Genomic DNA, 26,902 nt, shown 5'->3' with positions numbered 1-26,902 from the left:
ATTTTGATTTTTTATTTAAAAATATTCCCCAAGAGCGACTGGGAAGAAAGTTTTAGAGGCAGAACAGGCTTAATAAAGGGTAGAAATTCATTCAAAAAAGAAAACCAGCTGGGTTTTATCCCAGGAAGGGTAGCCCCCACCCCGCAACTTATTTTCAATATCAAGCTGACAGTTTTCCAATTCTTTAAAAAACCTGTCCTTGTTCACTTGGAATAGCATGCTTAACGACATAAAAAAGTGTCCACTCATCCACTTGCGCCTCTAAAACCGATTTTCACAAGTGCCCCCAATTTTTTGTGCCACTTAAGACAAAAACAATAAAAAATAAAAGAGGGAAAGAAAGAAAAAGGAGGAGAAGAAAAAAACCCCACCTCAAACAAAAACCCAAACGCGGCAAGATTTTCCTAACCCCCCCGACCCCCCCTCGGAGCCGCTCCGGCAGCGGTGGGGGTGGGGTGGGGTGGGGTGGGGAGGGTGAAGAGCGCTGAGAAGTCAGCACAGACGTTCAAGAATTTTCCTTCCTCCTCTGCCGAAGTTACTACGAAAAATAACAAGGCAGATCAACCCGCGGCTCTCCGGCGGCTCGGCTTGCACCCCGCAGGCCAAGAGGGGTCCCCGGCCTTGGGGCTGGGGGCAAAACGACGCGACCGGCAAGGTTCCCTGGGCAGAGGCCGCCTCTCCGCTCCGCGAGCGCGCGGCGCGCAGCGCCCCGGGGCTCCTTCCTGCGGCCGGCGGCCGGCGGCAGCGGCTGCGATTCGCAGGCTCCGGCAGCATCCGCTGGTCCCGAGGTCCGCCGCCCGCGACTTACCTCCGGACAGACACCTAGACGCGCGGGGGCCGCGGCGGCCTCGCCAACGGCGCGGGCGAGTGGATGTAAAGAGGTGGCGGTGAGCGAGAGAACCGGGACGGAGGGCAAGCAGGAGCAGAGCCGGAGAGCCGGGCTGGCAGCCGCCCCGGGAGGAATCTGACCGAGCAGCCGACGCGGCGCGAGCGGCGGCCGCCGCCAAGGAGGCAAAGGCGGCGGCACGGGCCGGCGGGCGGACGCCTGCAGCTGGGCAGCTGTGCGCGGCGCGGGCTCCGGGGTTGCGCTGCTCACCCCGCGCCACCCCACCGCCACGCTCGAACTGGGAGGGGGGCGCCCGCGCACCCAGCAGACAGAGCTCCCCAGGGGACCCCGCTCCACGCTGCAAACTCAAGGCGCCAACGGCCCCAGGCCAAACGCACCCCCGCGCCTGTTCGCTGCGGCCACCCCGGGGGAGTTTCAAAGGCTCCGGCCACGATCTGCGCCGCCTGGGTCGCTCTAGCCGCCAACCTTGCGACTCCGCCGCGCCACCCGCTGCATCCGCCGGCGGCCCCATCGAACTTGATCTCTCACCTCCTCAACCCCACCACCTTCATCCCCTTCCCCCCACCCCACCCCCGCCCGCCCGTCTCGCCTCCACCCCCCCAATTTCCTCCTCCTCGCCCCTGATTTCCACCCTCCTCCCCCTCCCCCGGCCACTTCGCTAACTTGTGGCTGTTGTGATGCGTATTCCCGTAGATCCGAGCACCAGCCGGCGCTTCAGCCCCCCCTCCAGCAGCCTGCAGCCCGGCAAGATGAGCGACGTGAGCCCGGTGGTGGCTGCGCAGCAGCAGCAGCAACAGCAACAGCAGCAGCAGCAGCAGCAGCAACAGCAGCAGCAGCAGCAGCAGCAGCAGGAGGCGGCGGCTGCGGCGGCGGCGGCGGCGGCGGCGGCGGCAGCGGCGGCGACGGCGATGCCCCGGTTGCGGCCGCCGCACGACAACCGCACCATGGTAGAGATTATCGCCGACCACCCGGCCGAGCTGGTCCGCACGGACAGCCCCAACTTCCTGTGCTCTGTGCTGCCCTCGCATTGGCGCTGCAACAAGACCCTGCCCGTGGCCTTCAAGGTAAGCGGCTGCGGCTGACCCCGGTCCTCCGCCCCGGGCCGCGGGTCCTGCGCGCGGGGGTCCTCCCCACCTCCAAGGCCGCAAGTTTGGGCAGTCCGGACCCGCGGCCCCTCCGCCGACTCCTTCCTAGGGGTTCCGCCGGGGTGGCACAGCCCTCCCTCGTGCCTTCTCCCACCTGTGTCCGCGGCCACCTCAACCTTCATCCCGGTCCCCTTTACCTGGACTTCACCCCGTTAAGTCTCTGGCTTTGCCCTAACCCGCGCCCCTGAGTCATCTCCCGTCCCTGCGGGGGCCCCAGGCGCCCCCTCCCCGACTGGCCGCACCCCGCCCCTTTCCCCCCAGGGACCACGATCCCCGCACTCGCCCTCGGAACCCGCTCACCCCTTCCCCGGCCACTGGGCCGACTTCGCACGGGCTGGCAGCGCGTGCCGCCCCTCCCCGGGGGTCCGTGTCCGCCCACCCCCATGCCATCCCTCCCCTCCCTGGCGAACGCCCCATCCGCCTGGCGCGGCGCCGTCTCAGACCCCTCGAGCCCCCGCTGCCCCGGTCCCTCCAGGGCTCGGGGCTGACCTTCCCGGGGTCTGCGCGGGGAGTTAGCACCCGGGGCAGGGCGCGGCTGGTCTGCGGCGGCTCGCGGACCCCAGTGCCGGGGGCTCGGAGGACTGGGGGCGAAGCCGGGGACTCGGGGGCGCGGAGGGCTCGCAGGCCCCGGGCATCGGCTTGGTTCGCTGCCCCTTGTCAGTTCCCGTTAGGAGCAAGGAAGGCGGGGCCGCGCGCGCCCCGAGGCGGGGGAGAACCGGGTGCCCGGCGCCGGGCCCTCCAGGGCGGGAGGCGGAGGCTCGGGCACCCCTGTCTCCCGGGGCGCAACTCCCCGCACTTGCCCCACGGCAGTGGGAAAGCGGAGACCCGTCTTCTGGTTCGGCCACCTGGAAAACTGAGGTGACATTTTGCAGATTTGCTTTATTGTTATTTTAAGTACGGGTGCCCCGGGTCACCTCGCCCCTCCTCCTGCTTCCCGAAGCGAGTCGGTGGCTCGTGGCGGTGGCGTGGCAGCAGAGGGCGTGACGCCGGGGGTCTGCGAGCCCCCGCAGCCCGTTAGTTGGGGTCGGGTGTCAGCGGTGGAGTCGCAGGCAGCCGCTGGGCAGGTCGGGGATGGAGCGCCCGCCGCGCACGCTGTAGCGCGGAGCGTCCCAGGCACTCGGGCCGCATTTCCCAGGCCAGCTCTCGCCAGGGGGAGACGCGGAGTCCCAGAGGCCAGGCGCGCTGGGGTTGGAAGGGGGATGGGTTTGGGGCTGTCCACACACGCAGGACTAGACGCTGGGGATGGAGGGGGCGGTTGGGCTGATCAGGAAAGGAGCCCTAGGAGGGGTCGGGGGTGGGGGGGTGGGGTGGGGTGGGTGGGGGGAAAGGGCGTCTCTGCCCCTTTTTCCGATTGGGAACTTGAGGAGGTGGGCGTGGGTCCCCTGGGCTCTAGGGTCGGTAGAGAACCCGGAAAGCAAGGCTTTGGGGGAGGGAGGGAAGGAAAAAAAGGGAATCGTGCCAGTTCCTCCATTGTGGACCCTGGGGCCAACTCCCACGGGCCACTGGCAGTTCCCAGTGGTTGATCACCCCCACCCTCACCCGCGCCCCACGCACCCCATTCAGATCCCGTGTGTGGGTGGGGTGGAAAGAGAAAGGAGGCCAGGTCAATTAGAGCTGGTTATCTCGCTAGTTGTTCTATCAGAACAGAAATCAGAATGAATAGTTAGGAAAGGGGATGTAGCATTCTGGGGCAAGTTTCATTTTGTAGTTGGCTCAAGAAGTGTTGTTTTTTTTTTAAATTTTTAACCGTCACATTTCTCCTTTTATAAACCAACCATTTTGTAGGTTGGTTTTCTTCCTTGCAAGATTGAAAGCTCAGAATACGCTTAAATGTACTTATAAGAGATATCTTTTGTAATACTCATGTCCAACGGCCAAGACTTTTCTAAATGAGCCTTACATGAGGATGGAAATTTGCTGTCCCTCTTAACAAAACCAAACAGTACCTGGATTAAAGCAAAGAAAACCAATACAGAGGTTTTTGTCTGTACACTGCTCTTAAGTCAGATGATGTAGGTTTTAAGGTAGGTCCGGATCTTTCTAAAGATAAAGTGCAGATGTTTGGTCCTCTACAGCCCGTTTTTCCTGTTAAATATGTTAAAGGTATAACTGTCTTACAAACTCCCCTACCTCTTGGGATGTTGAGTTGATATTGAGCTAGGGTGTTTTGGAGGAAAAGGATTTTTTTTTTGCATAGGATAGAAAAATGAATTTATTTTGAGCTGTTATGACCTCAGTTGTTTTGGCTATTATCACTACTTGCTCACTATTACCCGCTTAAATACTTGCACAGGAATTGCTTTCTTTACTTTTAAGCACAGTGACTGTTGATTACCAAAAGTACGTATTCTTTTTTTGTTATGTAGGACAAGTAAATGGGATATTTTAGTTTATATTAGCCGAATGAGCCTAAAACTTGATTCTCTCTTGTCCTCGCAGCTGTGTTTAAAATAGTGGCTTAAAACTGGGACCCCCTCAATATAAAAATTTGTGTGTCTGATGAAAAAACACTGTGTCGATATTGGGTTGCCCAGATTTTGACAACTATTTCCATTGTCTTCATTTGAATGTTGAAAAACAATCTCTCTTTACCTAACTCCTTGGAATAGTAGACGCTGCACTCTTGCACCATAATCAAATACATCTGCGATGAAGGAATAATAATAAATAAGTCTCAGTTTTGAAAGTGGTGACAGCTGTTTGGTTATCATATTTAGAGCTGAGTATAAAATACATTTGAGTGTTGTTGAGTAGATAGCAGACAGGTAAATACATTTTAAAACATGCATAAACACAGTCTACAGAACTAAAATGTTGGGAAGTCTGTCATTCACATCAACCCAACAACAATTACCGTGCCCCTCTTTTATGTCTGTGACCCTGAGCTTTGGAGTTACAGAGTTCAGAGATGAATTCATTCGACGAGATGTTTTGATATGTTACTTTAAGGGAGTGCTTGAAAATGATAGTGACCATGTATGGTGTGAAGGTATCAGCATTAGTTTGGTCCGTCAGATTTTGTTTTGGGATTGACCTGACTTGCAGTTGATGGGTGTAAAAATGCAAAATATCCCCCAAACAAGCAAACAAGCAAAAAGTCCCCAGCATCTTTCAAACATGGAAAGCTGTTTATTGTACTTGTATTTTTTTAACAAGGGTCTTCTGCAGTTTTCAAATATTCACTTCCCCCAGGTGTCAAGGAAATGGAAATAGATATTTTTAACATTTCTTTCAGGTGTATGTCACTGAAAGCTTAAAATAGTTAAGACTTACTATTAGAGGACCCCAGATCCTTTCTGTCATAGATAATTCCAGTGACAAAAAAAAAACCAACTTGCAAATTCAGTTCATTGGTTGAAAGAGTGGCCAGAGCGTGTTTGCCCAGGCTCCGGGAGCATCTTTAGAGTTAGGAGTCTGTCAGCATTTCCACTCTGAAGCCTGGTGTTCAGGCTTCATAGTGCAGTTTCTTTAAATAGCTTCAAGCTGAGGCGTTATGCAGAAATTTTAAGTCCAGATGTATGTTTTAAAAGCTAAAAGTAGTGGAAGTCTATTGTGCTGTTTTAAGTTAGAGCACCCTGGACTCTAGATGTACCAGTATCATGTGTTTTTCTGGCATTGTTAAAGAATGAAACCCCATATTCGGAAATACATTAAACTTGCTGAGCCCAGATGGTGGCACAATGATTAAGCGCTCACCCAAAGGCCAGTAGTTGGAACCTACCAGCTGCTGCGTGTGGGAGGGGTGGGGTGGGGGGTGGGGGGCATGGAAGCCCTGCCAGTCTGCTTCCATAATTTACAGCCTTGGAAACTAGGCTGCTCTGACTTGATAGTCTGGGTGGTATTATTAATTAAACCTGTTAAAACCTTATTAAACCTAATAGGAATTGTTAAGCAAATTTATGCAGTTAGGAACAGCTTAAAAGTATAAAGATAAAGTTTTGAACTGTGCCTTAAAGTGCAATACAATTTGTCGAAAGTTAAACGTTTTAAGACTGAAATCTGAACAAGTACTTTTAGATGGGAAGTCAAGGTTTACATTTGTGTTAGAAATGCATACTTGAAAACAGCTACAGGAGGAAAGTGGCATTCTTTTCCCCCTTGGCTTTGCTGTTTGCAGTCTATCAAAATGGTAAAGGATTGTGAGATGATGTCAGTCAGCTTCCTAAATGAAACACATTGCCATCAAAATTTATTTCTTTGACATCTGTTTTGAAAAACTGTAGAATGACACATTATATTGTCATCACTTCCCGCTCCCCCCCCCCAATAATTCTATTGGATTTGGGGGTTAAATTCTAAAAGTTAACGGTAATATTAGTTGGGACTTTTTAATAATAGCTTATCAAGTTCAGATTCTTTAAAAATTATCATAGAATCAAATCTTGGCCTTTTGCAATTACTACCTCACCTTTCTTTTGAATAGAAAGAAAGATTTGACTGGATTCTATCTTGAAAAATAATTACGTTTCAATTGTACTGTAAGCACAAGGTGCCACATAACATTGGCCCGCAAAAGTAATTGATTAGTTAAGACTAGCATTCTGTCCCTGGAAGTGTCATAGGCAATTTAAACTTCCATATTCTAAGACCACAAAACAATTTTATGGGTCAGAGTTAATTCTACATTGCTTTGCATTTTGGAGTAATTCACATTTACAGTCATAAGGGGTCCCATACAAAATTTTAATAGCATTTCCAGGGTTAAATATCCTTTCAGCTAATGCTGTACACACCGCTTTTCTTGTGATCCTAACACTAGTTATAGTGAGATGGGCTGAATAAAGGAACTTCTTTCTTCTGAGGTGTCAGGACAGGAAATGACTTACCCCTTTCTTATGACGAGTTATGGACTTGTAGATTTAATATTCTAAAATCACTTGAATTTTGTTGTTCAGGTTTTCTCTGCAGAGCAGTACTTTTGTATCATGTAATATGGAAATACATTTTAATGCACGCCGATGCCTAAATAGTTAAAACAGCAATTTTGCAGGCTACTTATTCTACTTGGTAAAATGTTTTTCCATTGCTTGGGTTTGGTATGGATGAAATGTGTAAAATTTCTTGATTGTTTGGTTTACTTTTAGATAAACACAGTTGAGAATCCCCAAGGGAAACGTTTTTTAACCTTAGAGATTTACTTAAGAAAACAAACACCAAAACACAACTCCTCCCCACCCCAATATATCATTATACTTTAATTGATAAAAAGCCAAATGCAGTACATCCTCACCCCTTTTTATTTTCCTCAGAGAGACACTGGGCACTCTGATATGGTAGAGGGAAAAGAAGAAGAAGAAATTAAAAACCCAACATGCATAGCCATTAACCAGAAGAACAAATAAAACCCCCCAACATGCGTAACCATTAAACAGAAGAAGAAATGAAAAAAAAAACCCAACATACATAACCATTAAACTAGAGCTCAGTCATGCCAGGCGAGGCTGTCACTACATGGTGTTAGAGGGAGTTTTGTTTTTCGTTCTGTTTTCTTTCTCCCAGGCCTGGGCCTAAGGCTCAGAGAAGACTCACACAACTCCTGATGATCTATTTATTGTGTTATTAAATGTCATACGTAAAACATAGCAATACTTAATGGGCTCCTTATTATACTGCTTAAGCAGAGTAAAATGAATTTATGTATTTTACTCTGAGGGCATCTTTCTCTTTCCTATTTTCCCATATTGAACCAATTTTTCTTTTCTTCTAACTGAAGAAGAAGAAAAAAAGTCCATTATGTTAAAAATATGCAGTAAAATAATAACGTCCCAGAGCTCTTGAAAACTTTTATAATGGGGCAGATTTCTTGATCCCCCTCCCCCTTTTCTGAAACCTAGCCAAACTAGAGGAAAAGCTTTCAGCTATCCTAGAGCTCTCAACCCCACCAGAGACCATCTCAGGACCCGCAGGAGAGGGTTACATCTTAAATTGGAACTGGGAGGGATACTCAGAAGCCAAAGCCCATGTTTAGCACACACCAGACTTCAGGCAGAACAAACACGATGTTAGCTTCTGGGTCCTATGAAAGCTCTGTCGCTCTGATTTATTTTATGAACCGAAAAACCAAACTCACTGTCAGCGAGTCCATGGTGACCCTGTAGTTCAGGGTAGAACTGCCCCTGTGAGTTTCTGAGACGGTGCCCTTGATGGGAGTATTAAGCTCCCCCACCCTCTCACCCTTGCATTGGCTGGTGGTTTTGAACTGCTGATCTCGAAGCCCAATGCAAAATCACTATGCCACCAGGGCTCCCTCTTAATTTATGTAGTACCTTCTAAATTTTACACACATTAAAAAAAAACTCTTAGTATTTCTAATATAAGAAAAAAATTCTTAATATTTCTAATTTCTAACGAAGTCCCCATTTCTAATGTTAAACTCTGGTTCCTTGTGTGAGATCATAGCAGAGGTGGAGGAAAACAGTGGGTCTCTTAATTTGGGGGACCTTTATTCTCTTTTGAACAGTGCCGATTTCCTTCTGCCTTCATGAATATGCTTATTGGTTACACATTTAGTTTGACATCGAAAGCCATACAGCAGGTGTTAACACGCTGAGTGTACAGAATACCAGCGATTCAGATGAATACTGGCAAAGGGGGTCAGTTCTTTCAGCATTTCCAAATGCTCGTAGTTTGGAGCATTGCAAAGTTGAAAACCACATTGCCTCCATCAGGGGTTCCCATCACCCAAGGCCATCGACTGAAATTCCGGCTCATAGCAACTCTCTGGGACAGAGGGTTTCCCAGACTGTTAACTCTCCATGAAGCAGGCTGCCAGCCACAGCTTTCTGTGCTGGTGGGTTCCAACTATTGACTTCTTGGTTGGCATCTGAACGCTGGGCCACAGTGCCACCATGGCTCCTTGTCCACCAGTACCTATCCTCAGTGCCCATTTGAGGCACCAGTTCAAGTAGGCACGGTGTTTGGATTCTTGGGAGGAACTCTTGTTCTCAAGGCGTTGCCCTTGACCCGGGGGACACTTCCCCACTGGAGTAGCATCTGTATAAACTCCAGGGAGAGGATAACAGGCTACCTACTGCCTTCCAGTCAATTCTACCTGGGAGTGACCTTCCTCTATGGGGGTTCTGAGGCTCTTAATCTCGACGGGAGCAGATAGCCTCCTCCTCTTCCTCTCTCATCTAGTGGTTGGTTGGTGGTTTGTCTAGACGACTTTGCAGACAGCAGTCTAAGGTGTTACATTCCCCGAACGCCCATCTGTGCACCCCCACACTCCCGCCCAAGCTACCAGAGCCCCTAGGTAAAGGATAGCTGACACAATCTCCTCTCAGATGGAAAAAGTGATCAGAAAAGTAGTGTGTTTGGAACAAGGGCGCGTTGCTGCTTGTGTGGGCTGTCGATTCAATCTGAACTAGTTTTCTGTCTCCGAGTCTTTGCGGGGAGCCCCAGACTGGTGGCTGTGGGAAGTGAGACTCTTCGTGAAGTGCGTACATTGAGTTATTTAAAAAATGATCACGCACCGTGGGCTAGGCGAGAGAAAGATGAGGTTTGCTGCTCCTGGAAAGAGTTAGCGTCTTGGAAACCCACAGGGCAGTTCCACTCTTCTGTAGGTTTGGTTTTTTGACTCGGTGGGCTAGGCACTGTTTGGGGCCCTGGGCGCACAGTGGTGAAGCAGATGTCTAGAGACTCTTCCACCTTTGAGTTGTTAATCTAATCTAATCTGAAACCGTGGCACGAATCACTCAGCCTTGGGCTAGTATTTCAAGGGAAGTGTATAGATAATTTATAGGAAGGGGCTTCAAAAGTTCATGGGAAAAAGGTCCTCTTTCAATTCCATTTTTCCAGGAACTTTTTGAGGCACATACGCATATTTAAATGAACATGCTGTGCAAAGTGGGTGCTAGATGAAGTTAAGGAACACTGTTGATACTGACCTGAACCCTGGTGGCATAGTGGGTTAAGAGCTGCGCTGCCAACCACAAGGTCAGCAGTTTGAAACCACCAGGCACTCCTTAGGAGAAAGATGAAGCTTTTTGGGGTAAAGATTTGCAGCCTTGGAAACCCATCGGGGAAGTTTTGAAGAGGAAGGAGAAGAAAGATTTTTTTAAAAAGACAAGTTTCTTGTTTGGTTGGTTGTCTTCCTGGCTAGAGCAGCGGCCCTAAGAGAGGGGTGTTGGGTGGGGTCTATGAGGATGGCATGACAGCACTAAAATAGAGTGCTGCTGCTGCTCTTGTGTGCCATGGGGTTGGTTCTGCCTCAGAGGGACAGGTTTGCCAAAGCAGAGCTGCCCAGCCTCAGATCTTCTCCCCCCGTGGTGGACCTTCGAGTGAGCAGCTGAGTCCTGCTAATCCCCATCGAGTGATGGTTATTTTTGTTACACTGTGAGAATTTTGTTTCCATGAGAGCATATACAAAGTTTATTGGGAGCCTGGGGTTAAATGTTTAGGTCTGCTTTATGGGAGTCTTGTCAGAGGGAAGGGCATAACATGAGATTCCAAATGCAAACCAAACTCAATGCCATGAAGTCCATGCTGACTCACAGAGGCCCTACAGGACAGTGTGAAACTGCCCCTGTGGATTTCTGAGCCGGTGACTCTATGGGGGTAGGAAGCCCCGTCTTTCTCCTAAGGAGTGGCTGGTGGTTTCAAACTTCGGACTTTGGGAATTGCAGCCCAATGAGTAACCACTGTGCCACCAAGGCTCCTAGGATTAGTGTGGCAAGAAGGAAAAGTGGGATGTTTGCTGCATACTCAAGTTCACATAGGTGTTACTGCCCCAGAGCGGTGTGCTACTTTAGCTGGAGCCATGGCTTAGTTATTCGGCCACCTGGGAACTGAGAAAGACATCCATGGAAGTCACCTGAACATATGATCCTGGAGTGAGTTGAGAGGAAGGATGAACAAGGATCTTGGAAATGGAATAAAGATAGTTGATTTCTACTTGACAGGGGAAGATCTTCACCAGCCTCCTTTTACTGGGCTTCCTGATGACCAGGGCACGCATGTGTGAGGTAGCTAACCCAGGTTAAAAGTGTCGCCTGTCTCCTGGGAGTTGTAAAAAACGCTCATGACCCTCAACGTTGAATCTGCATCTTTCCTTATTGCTCATCTGCCCCAGTCGAACTGTTGATGATTGAGGAGGCAAACAGAAGTGTGGCTAAATATATATATATATATATGCTTGTCTATTCCACCCGTTGACAATTTCCAAGCTGTACATCCCTCTGTCCCACACCAGAGGGTAGGCCTTCTTGATGAGTTCAGCTAGCCCACCCGTCCCACTGGAGGATGGACATTCCGGAAATGTGAGATTACAGCCGAATAGCTAACTTAAAGTCAGGAGATGGCGCGCGGGCTTGGACACTACACTGTTTGAGGACACCAAGTTCCCTACAAGTTCTCCCCTGTAGAGCTGCCTGGGCTTTCTGTCCTTCACCTTGTGATGTGGATGAGCCCACACCTCCGGGCTCTCCAGGCTGCAGACAGGCAATGCCTTCCTCATCTGTACAGGGCAATCTGCAGCTCTCCGTCTGTGTCATAATTCCTATGGACAAGGAGCATGCTCCAATAGCATATGAAGGCAACTTTCGCCTGCCTTTGAAATGGGTGGACCTCGGCACGTCGGTCTGTTTGAAGTGGCGACAGAGCCCAGACACAGATGCCCCCTTTCTGTCTGCCCTTGCCGGACTGGAGCGCCAAGTCCTGATAAGACACATCCTTCACAAGGAGAATATACTCTGGGTTTTTTTTCCTCTCCAGATTTTCTGACGCGACATTTTTGCTGCTGTGTTTCCTGTGTTATGTAGGTGGTGGCCCTCGGAGAGGTACCAGATGGGACTGTGGTGACTGTCATGGCGGGTAACGACGAAAATTATTCTGCTGAACTCCGGAATGCCTCTGCGGTCATGAAAAACCAAGTAGCCAGGTTCAACGATCTGCGATTTGTGGGCCGCAGTGGACGAGGTAGGTCTCTGCTTTCTGCTGTGGATCGTGAAATAAGCACCTTAGGACCCCGGATGAAATGTTGCGGAGCTTCGACATGTATCAGCCACTTTGGTGGAATAGAACGATTGAAGGTTTTAGCGGCATACGTCCAATTGAGAGTTGGCGTGTTGGCATGTGCACTGATGTGGACGTATGTCTTGTGCGTTTGCGAGGCGATACTGAGAACTCGGGTTCCGGGAGAGCTTGGTCAAGTCTCGCTGGGTGTGAGCCTATGTGTGCAGCTTCTGAACACGGGTGGAAATATCCCCTTACCTTTGACTTCCATTTTTCCACGAACCTTTGGAAGCGCCTTCCTCCGAGGTGCACAGGAAGACCGGTTCTGAGTGATGTATGTGGAATAACAGCCAACTGAGCGGCAAAGGGGAATGGAAATTATACATTGAATCATCCACAGATTTTCTCTGGTTTGCTACAAGAACGCCGGGCCTAACGCCCTTCACTCTCCACCGAGGTTGGCTCTGTTGGGTTTTGTTTACTCTCCTAAGAGCATTCTATAAAATACCACTTTTTGTGATGAAAGGGTTTTTTAAAATTTCATTAAATGAATAGTGTTCCTTAGGTGAGAATGACTGTATAGACTTGCCTCGACAGACGAATGCTGCGACTGAAGTATTCCCACACATGTAAGGTGTGCAGCATTTGAATCCAGTCATCTATTGGCTCACCCTCGCTCGCTGCCCACGAGTCTGACTCCGAGTCACCCTGTGAGACACAGGAGAACTGCCTGTGTGGGTTTCTGAGACTGCCAGTCTTTACCAGAGTGGGCGCGTCGTCTCTCTCCCGAATTCACCTATTAAGAATCCTCAAGAGGATACTGAAATAGAAAGCATTCTCTTTTAGGGCTTTCACAGCTGTTTCCTCTATGGGGTTAATTTAAAAAAACAAAACAAACAAAAACATTTTTAAGGAAATCAATATTTAAATTTTTATTTCTTTATTCTATAGGGGGACTTTTAAGAGCCAGGCACCTATTTAGAAGTCTTGTGTTCATTTTTTTTAACCCTAGCCCTAGCCCTATGTGTTCATTTTTTTAAATGGAATCTTTCCTTTTCATTTTAAGAAGCCAAATCCAGAGCTGAGGTGAAATGCAGTTAGCTGCAAAGCCCACTGCAGTCTCAGAAGCCCGGGGTCAGATTCGGGACTTGGAGCCCTCGTTCTTAAAACAGCTCCAGCCACTGCTCTTCAGTTTGGATCAGATGGCGAATTATTGCCATTGAAAAACCCGATAAGGGAAATGCAAGCAAGGCCGTTTCCGATGAGTAGTTTTAGTTCACTTTCCAGGAATGTGGCCAAGCGGTTGTACTTTTTAACTTAGAAAAAAAGAAATGATGCATGCTAATGAGATACTGTCACCGAAAAATGGTTTGAAATAAAACGAAGGCTGACACCCTCTCATTGAGTGAATCTAAGGAGTTACCTCTGAATCAGGTTCGCTCTCCTCATGAAAAGAAAACACACAATCCTATCTTAGCCTTGACTAATTAGTTTTAAATGTGTGTACACACTCAAGTATGCATGCGCGCTCTCATGTGCGTGCTAATTCTTTTTTCTCAGTCCTGGGGGGGCGGCACTGTACAATGAAAGTTTCCCTTCTGTCTAATAATTGATACATCTCATCGAATGATTGAATTGTATGTTAGATTCATTTTAGCTCAATCAGTAAGGGATGAAAGAGAAAATTTGCACCGGATGATTTATTTACCTGTAGTGCTCCATTCCATCTATTTTCTGGTTTTCCCAGAAATCATGGATGCTAGTATTTAGAGGATTGGGGGCTAGACTTTATTTTACTGACAGATTCTAGCTGGTGTGGCCCTTTCCCTTGCTTGTGCATTCCATGGGTGCTGCCTGCGTTTTCTCTGATCAATCTGGGTAGAAACTATGGCAAAGTGATAGTGTACTTTGTAAACCCTCAACATATTTATTTAAGGAACTTCAAAGAGAAACAAAGGGTGTGCACTGTTTTACTATATTGGCTTTCTGAGTTTTGGCTGGTTTCCCAAATAGCAATTTTTATATTTAAAAAAAAAAAAAGACAGACTTAACTGCTTGCAGACTTTTCACGCATGGAAGATGAAGAAAGCTTCTTTTGATGAAGTGTAATTATGTCCACACAGAGCTGACCCCCTCCCCCTATATTTCTTATGATCTTAACTGAAGAAAGTAGGATTTTTCCTTTGAAGCAGCTGGGACTTGGTAGAGGATCTGAAATGCTACAGTCTGCTGCCAGAGGCAGGATGGAGAAATTGGTCCAGACTTGTCTTCAAGACATAGATTGGGGGGGCGGAGTGGGGGAGGGAAGCGGGTGAAGAGAGAAAGAAAAATTGATTTATCACTAATGATAGATTTTTAGATCATTCATTTGACGTTGTGTGAAAGGAAACAGCCAGACCAGACTGAAATGCAGACGGGAAAGACGTCAGAGAACATTGATAAGAGATACCGCTCCGAAAAATAAAAGGGTCAATTTTTCCGTGGCAGGCAACCTGTTCACCTGCCTGTGTACCTGACCGGTTTCATAACACTCTCCAGTTTCCTCACTTCCACATTGCTCTTGTTGCGATCAACAGGCTGCTATTGTATTTACTTTTGATTCTTTTGCCCCCTTCTCTTTTCAGTAGCATTAAAAAATAAAGTGCCCAGTTCCAAAAAATATTAGAATTCTTTTTTTCTTTTCACTGGTAGAACTCAAAACTCTCAGAAATCGAAAAATGGTCTAGAGACGTATCAAGGAGTCGCATCCCGGCTTACTCCGGCCCGTGGACTTGTGGGATGAGCAAGGCTTTAGAACAGTTTGGGAAGAAAGAAGAGCATCCGTGGAAACGCGTGTTAGAAGTTTTTAAACGTCTTCTCCATTTTCCTCCTAGATATTTATAGACGGAACTTTAGGATGATCTTGGTCTTTGACTTTTCTTGGCCTGCCTGCTTCCTTTTGACCTCATGTGTGCGAGTTTGAGCTGCTGCTGCTGCTGTTCCTTCTGCGTGTTATTTATCTGGTCGTTGTGGAACATATCCACAGCCAAACACCGACCGGTTAAGCCGTCCCTCTTAGCGCCTTTGAGCGGCATTGATGACGTTTTATGACTTGGACCGCCATGCTCACCCTCTCCTCCTGAGTTCTTCCTCCCTCATGAACATAAACTTCCGGCCCCCGAAAAACCAACAAACAAAATAATAAAACAACCCAACAAACTCGCTGCCATCCAGTCAGAGCTGGTTCATGGTGACCCTAGAGGCCAGGGTCAAACTGCCCCTGAGGGTTTCTCGTGATGAGAAATGCTGACCTTGGGGTTAGCAGCCTACTGTGTGACCACGACCCCACCAAGGCTCCTAAGGTTCCTGTCTAATCTTCCTTGTTGATGTTGTCAGTTGGATCATTCTAGAAAAAGTCTAATACTCAAGATAAGCATTGCTTCCCAGTTCAGCTAAACTAGGGCTCAATTTCAAGATGACGTCAGGGGCTATTTCTTGTTTCAGGTTTGAAAATGATTTCAGGGCCAGCATTTCAGAGGTTCATCTACCCTCCCTGGCTCCAGAAAGTCTAGAGTTTATGCGAATTTGTCATTTTTGTATTATCTCCTCCCATCCCCCCTTTAGATCAGAATTCGACATGTGCTACTTTAAATTTATATGTAGTTATAAGGGCCTCCAGTAGCTGGAGTGTGCGCATGTGTCGATGTAGGATGTAATGCCTGTCTACTCAATCTCCTTTCTCTTCCTAGCCAGCCCCCAGGATAGTTGGCATGGTCTGTCAGTGACAGCTCCCTGAAGACATAGCGGAGCACACTCCTTCCTAGAGGAAGCTACAGAAGATGCAGTTCCCTAGTGTGCGCTAGCGCCCTACGTAAGAGCCTGCATTGTTTAGTTTAAAAGCCTGTGTTTTTATCAGTGTTAAGTAAGAGCCTGTGTTAAAAGCCTGAGTTTATGGAAATGGATACAAAGTGGTATTTGGAAAAAAAATTTTTTCGTTGAAGGGAATCAAAAATACCCACCACAATGAGGGCCTTAGGGAATGCATTGCTACTAGAAATGGGGAACCATCTGCCGAGTTGTAGGTAGTTCCTGAAGGTTTCTTCAATATTGCACACCGTATTAACTCGTGTTTCAGCTGAGTTTTTTCCGCACATTTTTAATGCAGTTTTTGTGGTAAAATTAGGTGCCTCGGCTGATATTCGGGTGGGCTTATACGCGCGTAAATATGGTACATGTTTCTTCCCAGGAGGCAAAAAGAAGTGGAAGGAACCTACTTGATTTTTGTTTTCGTTGTTAAAGGACATCTTGAATTTAAGATTGGGCTTTTAGAAGGCGACATACTTAAATACTTGTCCCCACCCCAAAACCACTCCTTTTTAAAAGACATCTTTCTAGGAATATGGGTTTTGCTTTGAACATTTGGCTGCTTTATGTTTGAAGGGTGACTTGATAATATTTGGCATTTATTCCTACTCGAGGTGTTTCCTTGAATTTGGCCTTGCTGCGAGGGAAGCTTAGATGACTTTCAACATTCCAGTTAAATTGTCACGATCTAAAGTGGAAATATCTCCCGAGCACATGTGGATAAATTCATGGCCAGGTTCTAGAGGTTAATGGTTACGTGTCAGACTGCTAACCACAAGTTCAGCAGGAGAAAGTTGAGGCTTTCCACTCCTATAAAGACTTGACATTTTCGGAAGCCTACAGAAGGCAGTTCTAGTAGGTCCTGTAGAGATTTTGAGAAGGACATTGGTAAAGGGAGCAGTAGAAATTCATTGGTACAAGTCTCGCCTTCCCTCGGGTGAAACCTACGTTTGGGTTTGGGCCAATCAGTGCATCTGAAGCACAGCCACCAACACCTGTCTGTGGAGGCTTGCGTGTTGCTATGACACTGGCTGGTTTCGAGGACAAGAAAGGCCTGATAGTCAGCTTCTGACAAATTCCCTTAAACCCATGTCATAGCCAATGCCTATGGCAGATGGAACACGATTCAGGTCTAACACTTTAAGAATAGATGCTTCCATCATCCTGGACAAAATATTACAGCAGTCCCTTTGTGTTTACTGTCGGTTGGACTCAATAGAGCCGACTGGGACATATTTAGAAATAAACATAAATAAAAATCTTTTTGGTACATACGTAGGCATTGTAAAAAAGAAAGAAGAAGAATGAGCCCTAGTTTTAGGATCTAAAATCCTAGGATTTGCCCTGACCTTGTCCTTATAAGTGACGTGATCTTGGCAGAGTTACTAAGCCTCCATGGGTTCCAGTTTCCTCATTTGTCCAATGAGATGGATTCAGAGACAATCCTGGGGAGCGGTAAATGAGATCATGGAAATAAGATAACCTTCCTTTAATAGGTTTCGAATCACAATCCATCTTTCCCTACATCCTAGGCTCCTAAATGGGCCTGGTCATTGTAATCACCTGGGGTCTGGTGAGGGTACAGATCTTGCGGCTCCCACTTTTTCAACCAGACGAATCAGAATCTCCACAGGGAGGAGCCCAGGGATCTGGAGTTGCACCAGATCTCCAGGTGATTCCAATTCTCAGACAACTCCGGGAACCCAAACCCTATTCCTCCTACCTCCCCATTCCTATCTTTTCTTTCCCACGTTTGCAACGAGACTTAAAACGACATCTACTCAGTAACCAGTGATGTGTGTCTTAAACACATTTTTAGGAACTTGCATGGTCTGATTTGAAAAGAAACCCATTCACTAGACTTGACAGCCAAAGACCTGTTCTCCATTAAGCGTTGACTATAACCTGTTCCCTATTAAGCTTTGAAAAGGTTGCATTAAATTCTGTATTGCTACACACTGTCCTAAGATTTGTGATTTGATTTAATAGCCTCGGCTTTCAGTAAGAGAAAAAAAAGAAGTCTAACCAGAAAACACAGGAAAACAAAACGAGCTTTCTAGAGGCCTGTACGAGGAGCTCTGGCCTGGGATTGCTGAATGTTTTATTGAGTCACACTGTTTCACGCCCACCTCTTCCTGTCTTGTAACAGTTTGCAGTTTTGACTATCTGACATGACTAACCGTCGCAAATCTAACTGATTACAACTGTCAGTGAGTCTGTGTAACAGGGTCTGGTGTCTTCTGGAAGGGCAGGGGGCTGGAAGCAAACATCCAAATGTGCTATCATACTCTGCCCTGTCATTTTTTTTAACTCCCTTTCTCTCTCCTCCTCCTGTATTCATCGCCTTTCGGTTATTAATTTGAAAGAGCAGATGTAATATGCCCAAGAAGCACACGCATGCTGCTGAAAGTACACACTCATTTGTATCAGGAGATGCCATGAACATTTAGCAAAAAAATAAGTCACTGTCAGGGAGCTCTTTCAAGATTTACCAGCCGGGATGTATGTTCGAGGAGGGCTGAGCAGGGAGGAGGAGATCTTTGTTCCAGTAATGATGAAATCATCATCATACCACAGGCACAGGAGACACCAGCTCCTGTTAAAATGATTCCCATAAGAACTTTCCGCTTTCATCTTCCCATTGTAGTGCAGTTAAGCAAATGCAGTGCTGAAGCCATGTGAAGTAAATAACATAATCAACAGTGATTTACTATTGTTCTTTCAGGGGGTCATGACCTCATCCTAAATAAAGACTTCTAAGATTGTCTGTGGTTGGATGTGTTCCTGACGGTGGGGAAATCTGAAAGGCAGGCCTTTGAACCGGCTCATCCCCCTTCAACTCCCTGCTGAGAATTTGTAGTTCCACCCAGGTTTATAATTTTAAAAGCTGCCCCATGATTCTTATGTATACACATGCCTGTAAGACTCACCTAGGGAATCTTTGAGAGGAACTCAGATGGTATAAGGGGTTATGAGCTGGGGCTGTTAACCACAAGGTCAGCAGTTCAAAACCAACAGCCTACTCCACGGGAACAAGATGAGGTTTTCTGCTCTTGTAAAGATTTACAGCCTTGAAAACCCACAGGGACGCATCTACTCTGTCCTATAGGGTCACTCTGAGGGCGATTGACTCAATGGCAGTGAGTTTGGGGATCTTTGAGGACTACAGGGGGATCTGTCAAACTCATCTGGGACTGGGGACACGTGTAGGGAGGAAATGCAGTCTCAGCAAGGGTCGATGGACTGCTTAGAAGCCCTGCTGCAAGAAGGAGCTCCCCCCAGGTGGTCTAAGGTGCTTGTTCTACTCATGCCAACTGTTGCTACAAAGCTTTTGGGGGCGGGTGAGGTTGGGTGAGGTGTGGGGTTGGGAATGGGAGCCTTGTAGTGCTGCCAAGAGGATGAGTCTGTCACTCCATGCATGGGTTTATTAACGGTATGATTCCCAATTAGAACGAGGGGTTCTGCACGTAGCCTTTATTTCCCTACTCCCCAGAGTTTTGTAAGTGAAATTTGTCACTTGTACTGTCTTTTGACATTCACTGTGGATTTCCCCCCTTTTCCTTCTGCAGGAAAGAGTTTCACCTTGACGATAACTGTCTTCACTAATCCTCCCCAAGTAGCCACCTATCACAGAGCTATTAAAGTTACGGTGGACGGACCCCGGGAACCTCGAAGTAAGTGCTTGCCTTCCGATTGGAAATGGTCATAGAGTGTGCTGAGCCCCTGTGAGAAACTGATGGGAAATGAGTGCAGTACCTCTTTCATAGACAGTTTATTTGCCAAGTTGGCTGTATACCTAAAACTGGGCAGAGTTTCATAGTAGGAAATAAAATCACAGATAGGGTCCCAGGTGATGAAGGAGGCCTGTTATTTAAGTGTGTCTCAGTGGACTTTGTAGGTAAGTTGGAATAGGGGTGTCTCATTCTTAATTTAGCCTTCCTATCCTGTGAGAAAAGGCTCCCCAAACCTTTTCCAATGATTTAAAATCTGCACGTGCAGCAAGTGAAGGTGGTGGTGGTCATGAAGAGTTTGCTGTGAGCAGGGGCTGGGTTCAGTGGTTTCAGAGAGAGGGCATGTTCACATAACATTTAAGGTCAACTGTTTGAGTCGTCCCTCAGTTGGGCGTTCACAACCCGGGGATTTACAGGCCTGCATTAGCCTTTGCCACAGCTTGCTAAGGCCTCTGTCACCTGGAGAGATGATTCACGCAGTGTCATTCTTTGCTAAGAAATTCTGCTCATCCACTCTACACAACAGACAGGGCCGGATAGACCCATGAGTGCTGAAGGGGAATCCAATAAACTTAAAAATCGTGAGCTTAGTCAAAAAAGCATTTGCCCATTTTTCCCATGGCCTAAGAATGTGTTTTAACTCTTTTAACTCGCCCACTCAATTCCCTTTATAAAGAGCACACTACTTAATTACAAAGAATTTATTCGCAAATGATAACTTGCTTGATTGTTACAACACTGTTGTTTGGTCATGTTCCAGTAATTGTTATAGATCATTTCTTTTAACAGAGAGAGACACACCAGGCTGAGCCCTTCTTGGGACACTGGTCTGGCTCGGGAAATCTAAAAGGGTTAACTGAGAGGGCCTGGCCTTCTTTTTTGGGTCCAGGTGCATTTTTCCTCCAGTCTAAACGGAAGCAGTTTTGCCTCCCTCTCCCCTGCCCCCAAATGAGTTGAATAAACCCAGCATAGCAGCGGTTAGATGGAGTTCGAGATTAAAGATACTTAATATAGAAACCACATTTTAAAAATGGTGCCACTGACTTTCTGAAAGTCCCCCCTCCCCCTCCCCAAGGGAAAAAAAATGTTGGTTCTCTAGGCACGGCACATCATTGACCGTTTCAGAATAAAACTCAATTTGCCAAGGGAGGAAACTTGCCAATGGAAATGCCATCTGGAACTCTGCCTGGGATGAATGCCTACATCTGAGTGGTACCCACGGCATCTAGGGAGTTTCGTGGCAGTGGAGGCAGAACCAGTGGAAGGATTGGGCAGAGAACAGCACACCTGTGTGGAGTTGGGAGAGTAGCCTCTCTTTTTCTTCACCTAAAGTAAGAGAGAAGGTCCAGTCAGGGTTTGCCTCCAACTAAGTAGTCTCCTAAGAGCTCTGATGGTAGGGTGTGTGTTGGGCTGCTAACTACAAGGTCAGTGGTTCAAACCTACCAGTCACTTGGGGGTGGGGATAAGGAGGCTTTCTGCTCCCATAAATATTTGCAGCCTCGGAAAAACAGGGAAAGTTCTACTCTACCCTATAGGCTCGGTATGTGTCAGAGTCAGCTCGAGGGCAGTATGGCAGTGAGGTGGTGTTTTTTTTTTTCTTTTCTTTCTTTTTTTTTTTTTTAGTTTAAGTAGCATCCTCTCTCTCAGCAGCGGGAACTGAGGGAAGCTCCTGTTTCTCTGGCCACTGCCCCTTCTCACAGACTGACTGCTTGCCTGAAAGAGGGAGGCTTCCTGCCCCAGAGCCAGGCTTTGAGGTTTCTGTTGTCTTCTGCTTTCATGTATGTGGCGTCCTTCCAGGCTCGCAATGCTGGGTCATTTGTTTGTCTGCTTGGTTTGGGGAGGCCCTCTTAGGTGGTTGCTGGGCACGTCTGCCCCAGCCCTAAGCCTCCAGTCCGCAGGGAGAATGGTTGTGCAGAGCAGGTGGCCGGGAGAGAGCAGGGCTGTCTTGGCTGGTTGAAGGGCTTCGGCTGACTTTTTTCAGCTGCCATACATTGAGCAGGATGCTTTAAACCAGTGGTTCCCAACCTTCCTCAGGCCACGACCCTGTCACACAGTTCCTCATGTGGTGGTGACCCACCAACCATACAATTATCTTCGTTGCTACTTCATCACTGTCATTTTGCTACTGTTATGAATCGGGCGACCCCTGTGAAAGGGTCCTTTGGCCCCCAAAGGGGTCGTGACCCACAGGCTGAGAACCGCTGCTTTAAATGGCAGGACGACATCATCTAATGGCAGCCTTTTTAAAAAAACAAAACCGTTTTATTGGCACTTCCTCTGTCTGTCATACAATTCAACAGTTCAGTCCTGTAAAGAGGAGTTGTACCATCATGACCTCAATCAATTTTGGAACATTCTCTTCTTCCTTGTGCTCACTGGTGTGCATGTGATTTTTTTAATTGTTTAATTGTGGCATAGATGGCTCAACGACGTCTACATGTATAATTCAGTGCCAATGATTACGCTCTTTGTCGTGTTGTGCATCTGACGGTTATCGTTGATCTAGTTCTTGAGTTCCTGAAAGGCAGGGCCATCTGTTTGAGGGGTGCACACAGCCAGAGAGTGGTCGTTTAGTACGGAGGACCATGTACCACTTAGCTTTTACAGAAGTTTCCTGCCTTTTGCTGTCCTTTGAACACGCCACGGCTATCGTGTGTGCTAGGCCAGTCACACACCTTGACGAGCTGCCTGGGAGCCGCCATGGGGCGGGAGGGTGTTGTCCCATCCAGAACGATGGGAAGAAGGTGAGGGGGCAGGGTCGCTTTGGGAAAGTTGCTTCTGCGTCAAGTGAGGGTAGGATTACCTCACTTCTGGGAGATTTTCGACGGACAGGATAAGTCTATAGGCTCACTGTGTTGTAACCTCAGAGACCTGCACAGAGGGGAATGAAGGTTAGGGGCCGAGGGGTGGTAGGCAGAGGGGGATTCCAGTTTCAGGTGGGGGAAGGGAAAGCAATCTACATAGAACACCTGTCCTGGGATGGCTGGTGTGACGTTTCTTAGGAACCCCAAATATCTTTTTTTTTTAAATCATTTTATTGGGGGCTCTTACAGCTTTTTCAACAGTCAATATATCCATTGTGTCAAGCATATTTGTACATATGTTGCCACCATCATCTTGGACGAGTGGATGTCCTTTCCCTGACGTCATGAGGTGACTTGCTAAGCGCAGATCCCAGATTTGAGGATGGGTCTGGTATTGGTAACATCTCAGGTGGCTATGATGTGGAGTCTCTGTGTGTGATGACTTCCTTCCACTCTGATCTTGGCTGGCCTGCACATCCAATGTATTACAGCACTCTTGTCAAAGAGGCCACTGCCCTCAGGTCAAGCCCGATGCATGGCGACCTTGAAGGCCAGAGCAGAAGTGCTCCATCGGGTTTCTGAGGCTGGAAGTATTGATGAAAGCCAGCAGCCTCATCGCTTTCCCATGGATTGGCTGAGAGGGTCTAACTGCCTGCCTTCCAGTTAGCAGTCCAACCCTGCCCCCACTGTGGCACCTGGGTGCCCAACACTTCTCAGGAATGTTCTGTAAATTTGAGATCTGCCCCCAGGATTTGCCAGTGTCCTCAGCAGTGGGTGCAACAGGCTTTTGAGGGTTCCTTTAGCATGGTGTAAGAAACTGAAGAACTCACTGCCAACACGTGCATGCCGACTCATCGAGACCCTTAGGACAGGGCAGGACAGACTAACCGTTGACAGGAGTAGAGAGCCCAGTCTGTCCCCCTCGGAGCTGCTCATGGTTTCAAACTGTCGATCGCAGCCCACCATGAATGGGTGCAGGCAAATGTTTTCTGTTGGGCGCCCGATATGAAATCATTTAGCTGTACAGTGTCTGCCACTGTAATGCAAAGCAGCCACAGTAAACCATCACGATGACGTGTCATTCAAGTCAGATTTATCAAAACAGGTAGCACAAATCGAGGTCTGTCGACCTTTGCTCTAGAATCCAAATAATGCATAGGCTTTGAAGAGCCAAGAGCTTTAGGCAAAAGCGCTCTCTCTTTGGGGCAGAGGGGGAAAGAAATAGTAAAGGACAATACCATAGTTTCAGTTCTCTTGTAGTCCAAATAATTATTCCTCTAAGGAGTGCCATAGAAATCATCCCAGCTGCGTCTTGCAGTGGGGTTGAAAGGAGTTGGGGGTTGTGTAGCTATGGAGACCTGCGAATGACACGGCCTCTCCTTCAAAGGTCCGAGCGCACGCCTGTTGAAAAGCTGCTTCTGGTAGATGGGCTGTTGGAGCAAGGCACGCTCTGGCTGTGAGTGGCTGCGTTTGTTTCTCGGACGTTGATGTGGGGGTTCCCAGGGCAGCTTGCTGTCCGGCAGCCTGGGTTGAATTCCCAGCTCCCCCATTTGCTCGCTGGGTAGTGCAAAGCCTGCTCCTGTCCCTTTGCTTTGTTCCCCTCTTGCATGGCGGCGGGAGTGGCAGTAGTATTTTTGTTACGCTCGGTGGCTCAGGTGTTAAAGGCTGGCAGGCACGCGAGGTGGGATCCCTCTCTGAAAACGAGGAAGACTCTCAATGAGATGGATCGGGGGCTGTTGCCGCAGTCGGCTCCCACACAGCGATCAATCGGGAGGAGGCTGCAGGACCAGGCGGGCCGTGGTCCCTTCTCTTGTGCCCGGGTGGCCGTGAGTTGTTGCGGACAGTGCCTAGCAACTTGTGAAGGAAGTGCGTGGGGACCGTCGGATGAAGTGTTGCCGTTATGATTAAGGAAGCTTTCTCAGGGTCAGAAGCTTGTTGGGAAGTTTTGCTGACGGCGTGCTTCTAGGAACCAGCATCGAGATTAGGGAAATGACACTCAGCAGTGCTCTAAATGGTGCTGGGGGCATTCACAGTGCCTGGGGACGGCTGTCGGGCACTGGTGGTACTGGTAACTTCTTGAGCAGCGAAGACCAGCCTGACAGAGGATGCGATGGCACGGGTGCCCCCTTCCGAGGTCCGGCTCATGGCTGCATCTGCCGCGACTTGCTTTTCCCTCAAAAACAATCGGAAAGGTTTCATCCTTCTATGTTTTCTGTCTCTGGCAGCTGAACCGGTGCTGTCACATCACAAACAACTTCTTTTCTTAATATACACATCTGGCGTTGGCAGTTGGACTCACTTCATAAGAGCACATGATCATCACTCATTACAAGATTAAAAAGTACCCCGTGGCATCATTGATGTTTTTCCACTTTGATCTTTTGCAGTTGTGATTCATCTCGGTTATAAAACTTCCCTTTAAAGGAACATAGCCGATGACTTATTAGGACCTTCATCTTAAGTCGTGTAAACACGAAAACGGTGCACATCTTTACAAAATGCCATTTATCCCCTCTGCCAGCTTATCGTTTTTAAGACGTGACATCATCACTTCAGATTCCCAAATTTGTACGTCTTATGTTTAGGCAAGGCGTTTTGACCTTCTGTTGGCAAATGAGGGGTGTGCTCGCCAGCGGGAGAAGGCAGTGCAGCGGGAGCCACAGCCCTGGGTACTTGCCACTTGGGAATGTTGGTTTCTCTCGGGTCCCTTTGTCCCGTGTATGCACTGGGTTCCGACTCCTTTGTGACTTAGAGCTGTCCCCGTCTGAGTGATAACTCGGTTCACAGTGTCACAGGCTCACCCCCATGGTTTGGGGTTAGGGAAGAGGACGGCCAAGTTCCCCACTGGCTGTTAGAGGCTAGAGATGCTAAGTCACCTTACATAATGGGGCTGTTGTTCTTTGGCTTGTAACAGTTTTATTGACATATAATTCATGTACCATACAAGTCAGTGGCTCAAACACAGTCGACCGAGTTGTGTAACCAGCAGCACAATCAATTTTAGAACATGTTTCTTCATTCTTGTCCACGTCACTATTAGCTCCTGTGTTAGTCTGGGTGCTTTAGAGAAACAAATCCACAGAAACCCATATGTCTAAGAGAGCGTTTTCTATAAAGGGTAAATGCACATCAAGAAAACATCCCAACCCAGTGTTGCCCAAACCCACAAGTCCAACATTAGCCCATTTGTCCGACATCAATCCACAAAGTCCTCCTCCATCTCATAAAACAGATGCAATGATGCCAACTGCAAGAGGAAAGCCGAGTCAGTGAGTGTGTAAGCATCTCAGCACTGGCAGGGGTCTCCACACGGCTGCTCAGCACCCAGGGCTGCATTGGGGGAGGCCCATGTGGCTTTTCCTCGGGGATATCTTGAAGGAAGCGAGCCTTGTAAACTGAAGCAGGGAACTGGCTAAGGCAGCTCCACCCTGATCCGACCATCAGAAAGCAAGAGACCCGAGAACTAGAAAGGCAAGGCTCGTGGAGCCATTTATCCCTCTGCCCTTCAATTAACCCCACATGTGTTTATTGGCCAGGTTGGCACAATAAACTAACTACTTCAGCTCCCCATTTTTCCAAGCCTCACCATGCCAGAACCTCACGAGGCCAGAACCCTAAGAAACGGTCCATCCCGGTTACTACCTGGATTTCATAGAAACACACACACACACACACACACACACACACACTCCCTCCTATCCCCCCAGAAAAGCAAAAAAATGAAAACAAATTTCAAGTGGATCCAAAGGGCGGACAAATGCTCAGGCGTTCCTTGTTGCTGAACTACCTCGGCATTTAAATACACTTTCCAGTGCACTCTGTCCGGCGGCAGCAAAGGTTCACACCCGTCAGCATCCTTTTCATTCTCCTCCTGATTTTCCAGGTCGCTGCTTGCTGTGTGGCACATCTCTCCATAACATCAGGGCTTGAAACAGCGGCTGAATTGTGACTTCTCACGATTCTGTGAGCTGCCTGCCACCCGTTTGGATGGCCTTTCTGCTGCTGTTCCGGCTTGTGGTCTCATGTGGGCGCTTGGTGCTGGGACATCTAAAGTGGCTTCCTTCATATGTCTGTGGCGTGGTGGGGATGGTTGGAAGAGGGACGGGACAGCTGGGCTTTACTTGCTCCATGCAGTTCTAGGGCTACCTCTCCCGACGGGGTTCTGGGATGACTCCTTGCACTGTGCCCTGCTCCTCCGCAAACATAAAGCTATCAGACGTGCTTCATTAGGGGCTCAGACCCAGAACTATTGTTCTTTGCAGCGGTCGAATTGTGCCCCCAACACCTGGCAGCCCCATGGACAACGATTGGACTGAAGCGTGATCCATAGGCTTTTCCGTGGCCGATTATTCAGAAGTAGATTTAGGGGACTTTCCTCTTAGTCCAGCTTAGTCTGGAAGCTCAGCTGAAACCTGGTCAGCATCACAGCCACATGCCAGCCTCCGTTGGCAGCTCGGGAAGTAGATGGGCTGGGAATTGAACTGAACCTGTGTCTCTGCATCGAAAGCTAGAATTCTACCACCCCCAGGCTGAGAAGCACCCACGGGCCTGTCCTCTATATTCTATTGGCTAACGAGAGAC

General features: G+C 48.1%; 1 protein-coding gene across 5 annotated transcripts in view; it reads left to right on the top strand.

The window, feature by feature from the left end:
* The first annotated feature begins 460 nt into the window (after positions 1-460).
* The window catches only part of RUNX2 (RUNX family transcription factor 2), a 287,069-nt gene continuing 260,627 nt past the window's right edge, over positions 461-26,902 (top strand). For 2 of the 5 annotated variants that reach the window (XM_075555014.1, XM_075555011.1), the window contains exons 1-3: positions 469-1,911; positions 11,751-11,907; positions 19,356-19,460. In XM_075555014.1, the coding sequence (XP_075411129.1) occupies positions 1,525-1,911; positions 11,751-11,907; positions 19,356-19,460 (649 nt within the window). In that variant the 5' untranslated portion in view covers positions 469-1,524. Of the gene's footprint in view, positions 1,912-11,750; positions 11,908-19,355; positions 19,461-26,902 lie in introns of all 5 variants that reach the window. The other 3 variants (XM_075555013.1, XM_075555010.1, XM_075555012.1) reach the window with 3 other exon arrangements.

This window comes from Tenrec ecaudatus, chromosome 7 (genome assembly GCF_050624435.1).
Source record: "Tenrec ecaudatus isolate mTenEca1 chromosome 7, mTenEca1.hap1, whole genome shotgun sequence".
NCBI classification, from domain to species: Eukaryota; Metazoa; Chordata; class Mammalia; order Afrosoricida; family Tenrecidae; genus Tenrec; species Tenrec ecaudatus.
This window is presented reverse-complemented; position numbering and strand designations above follow the sequence as displayed.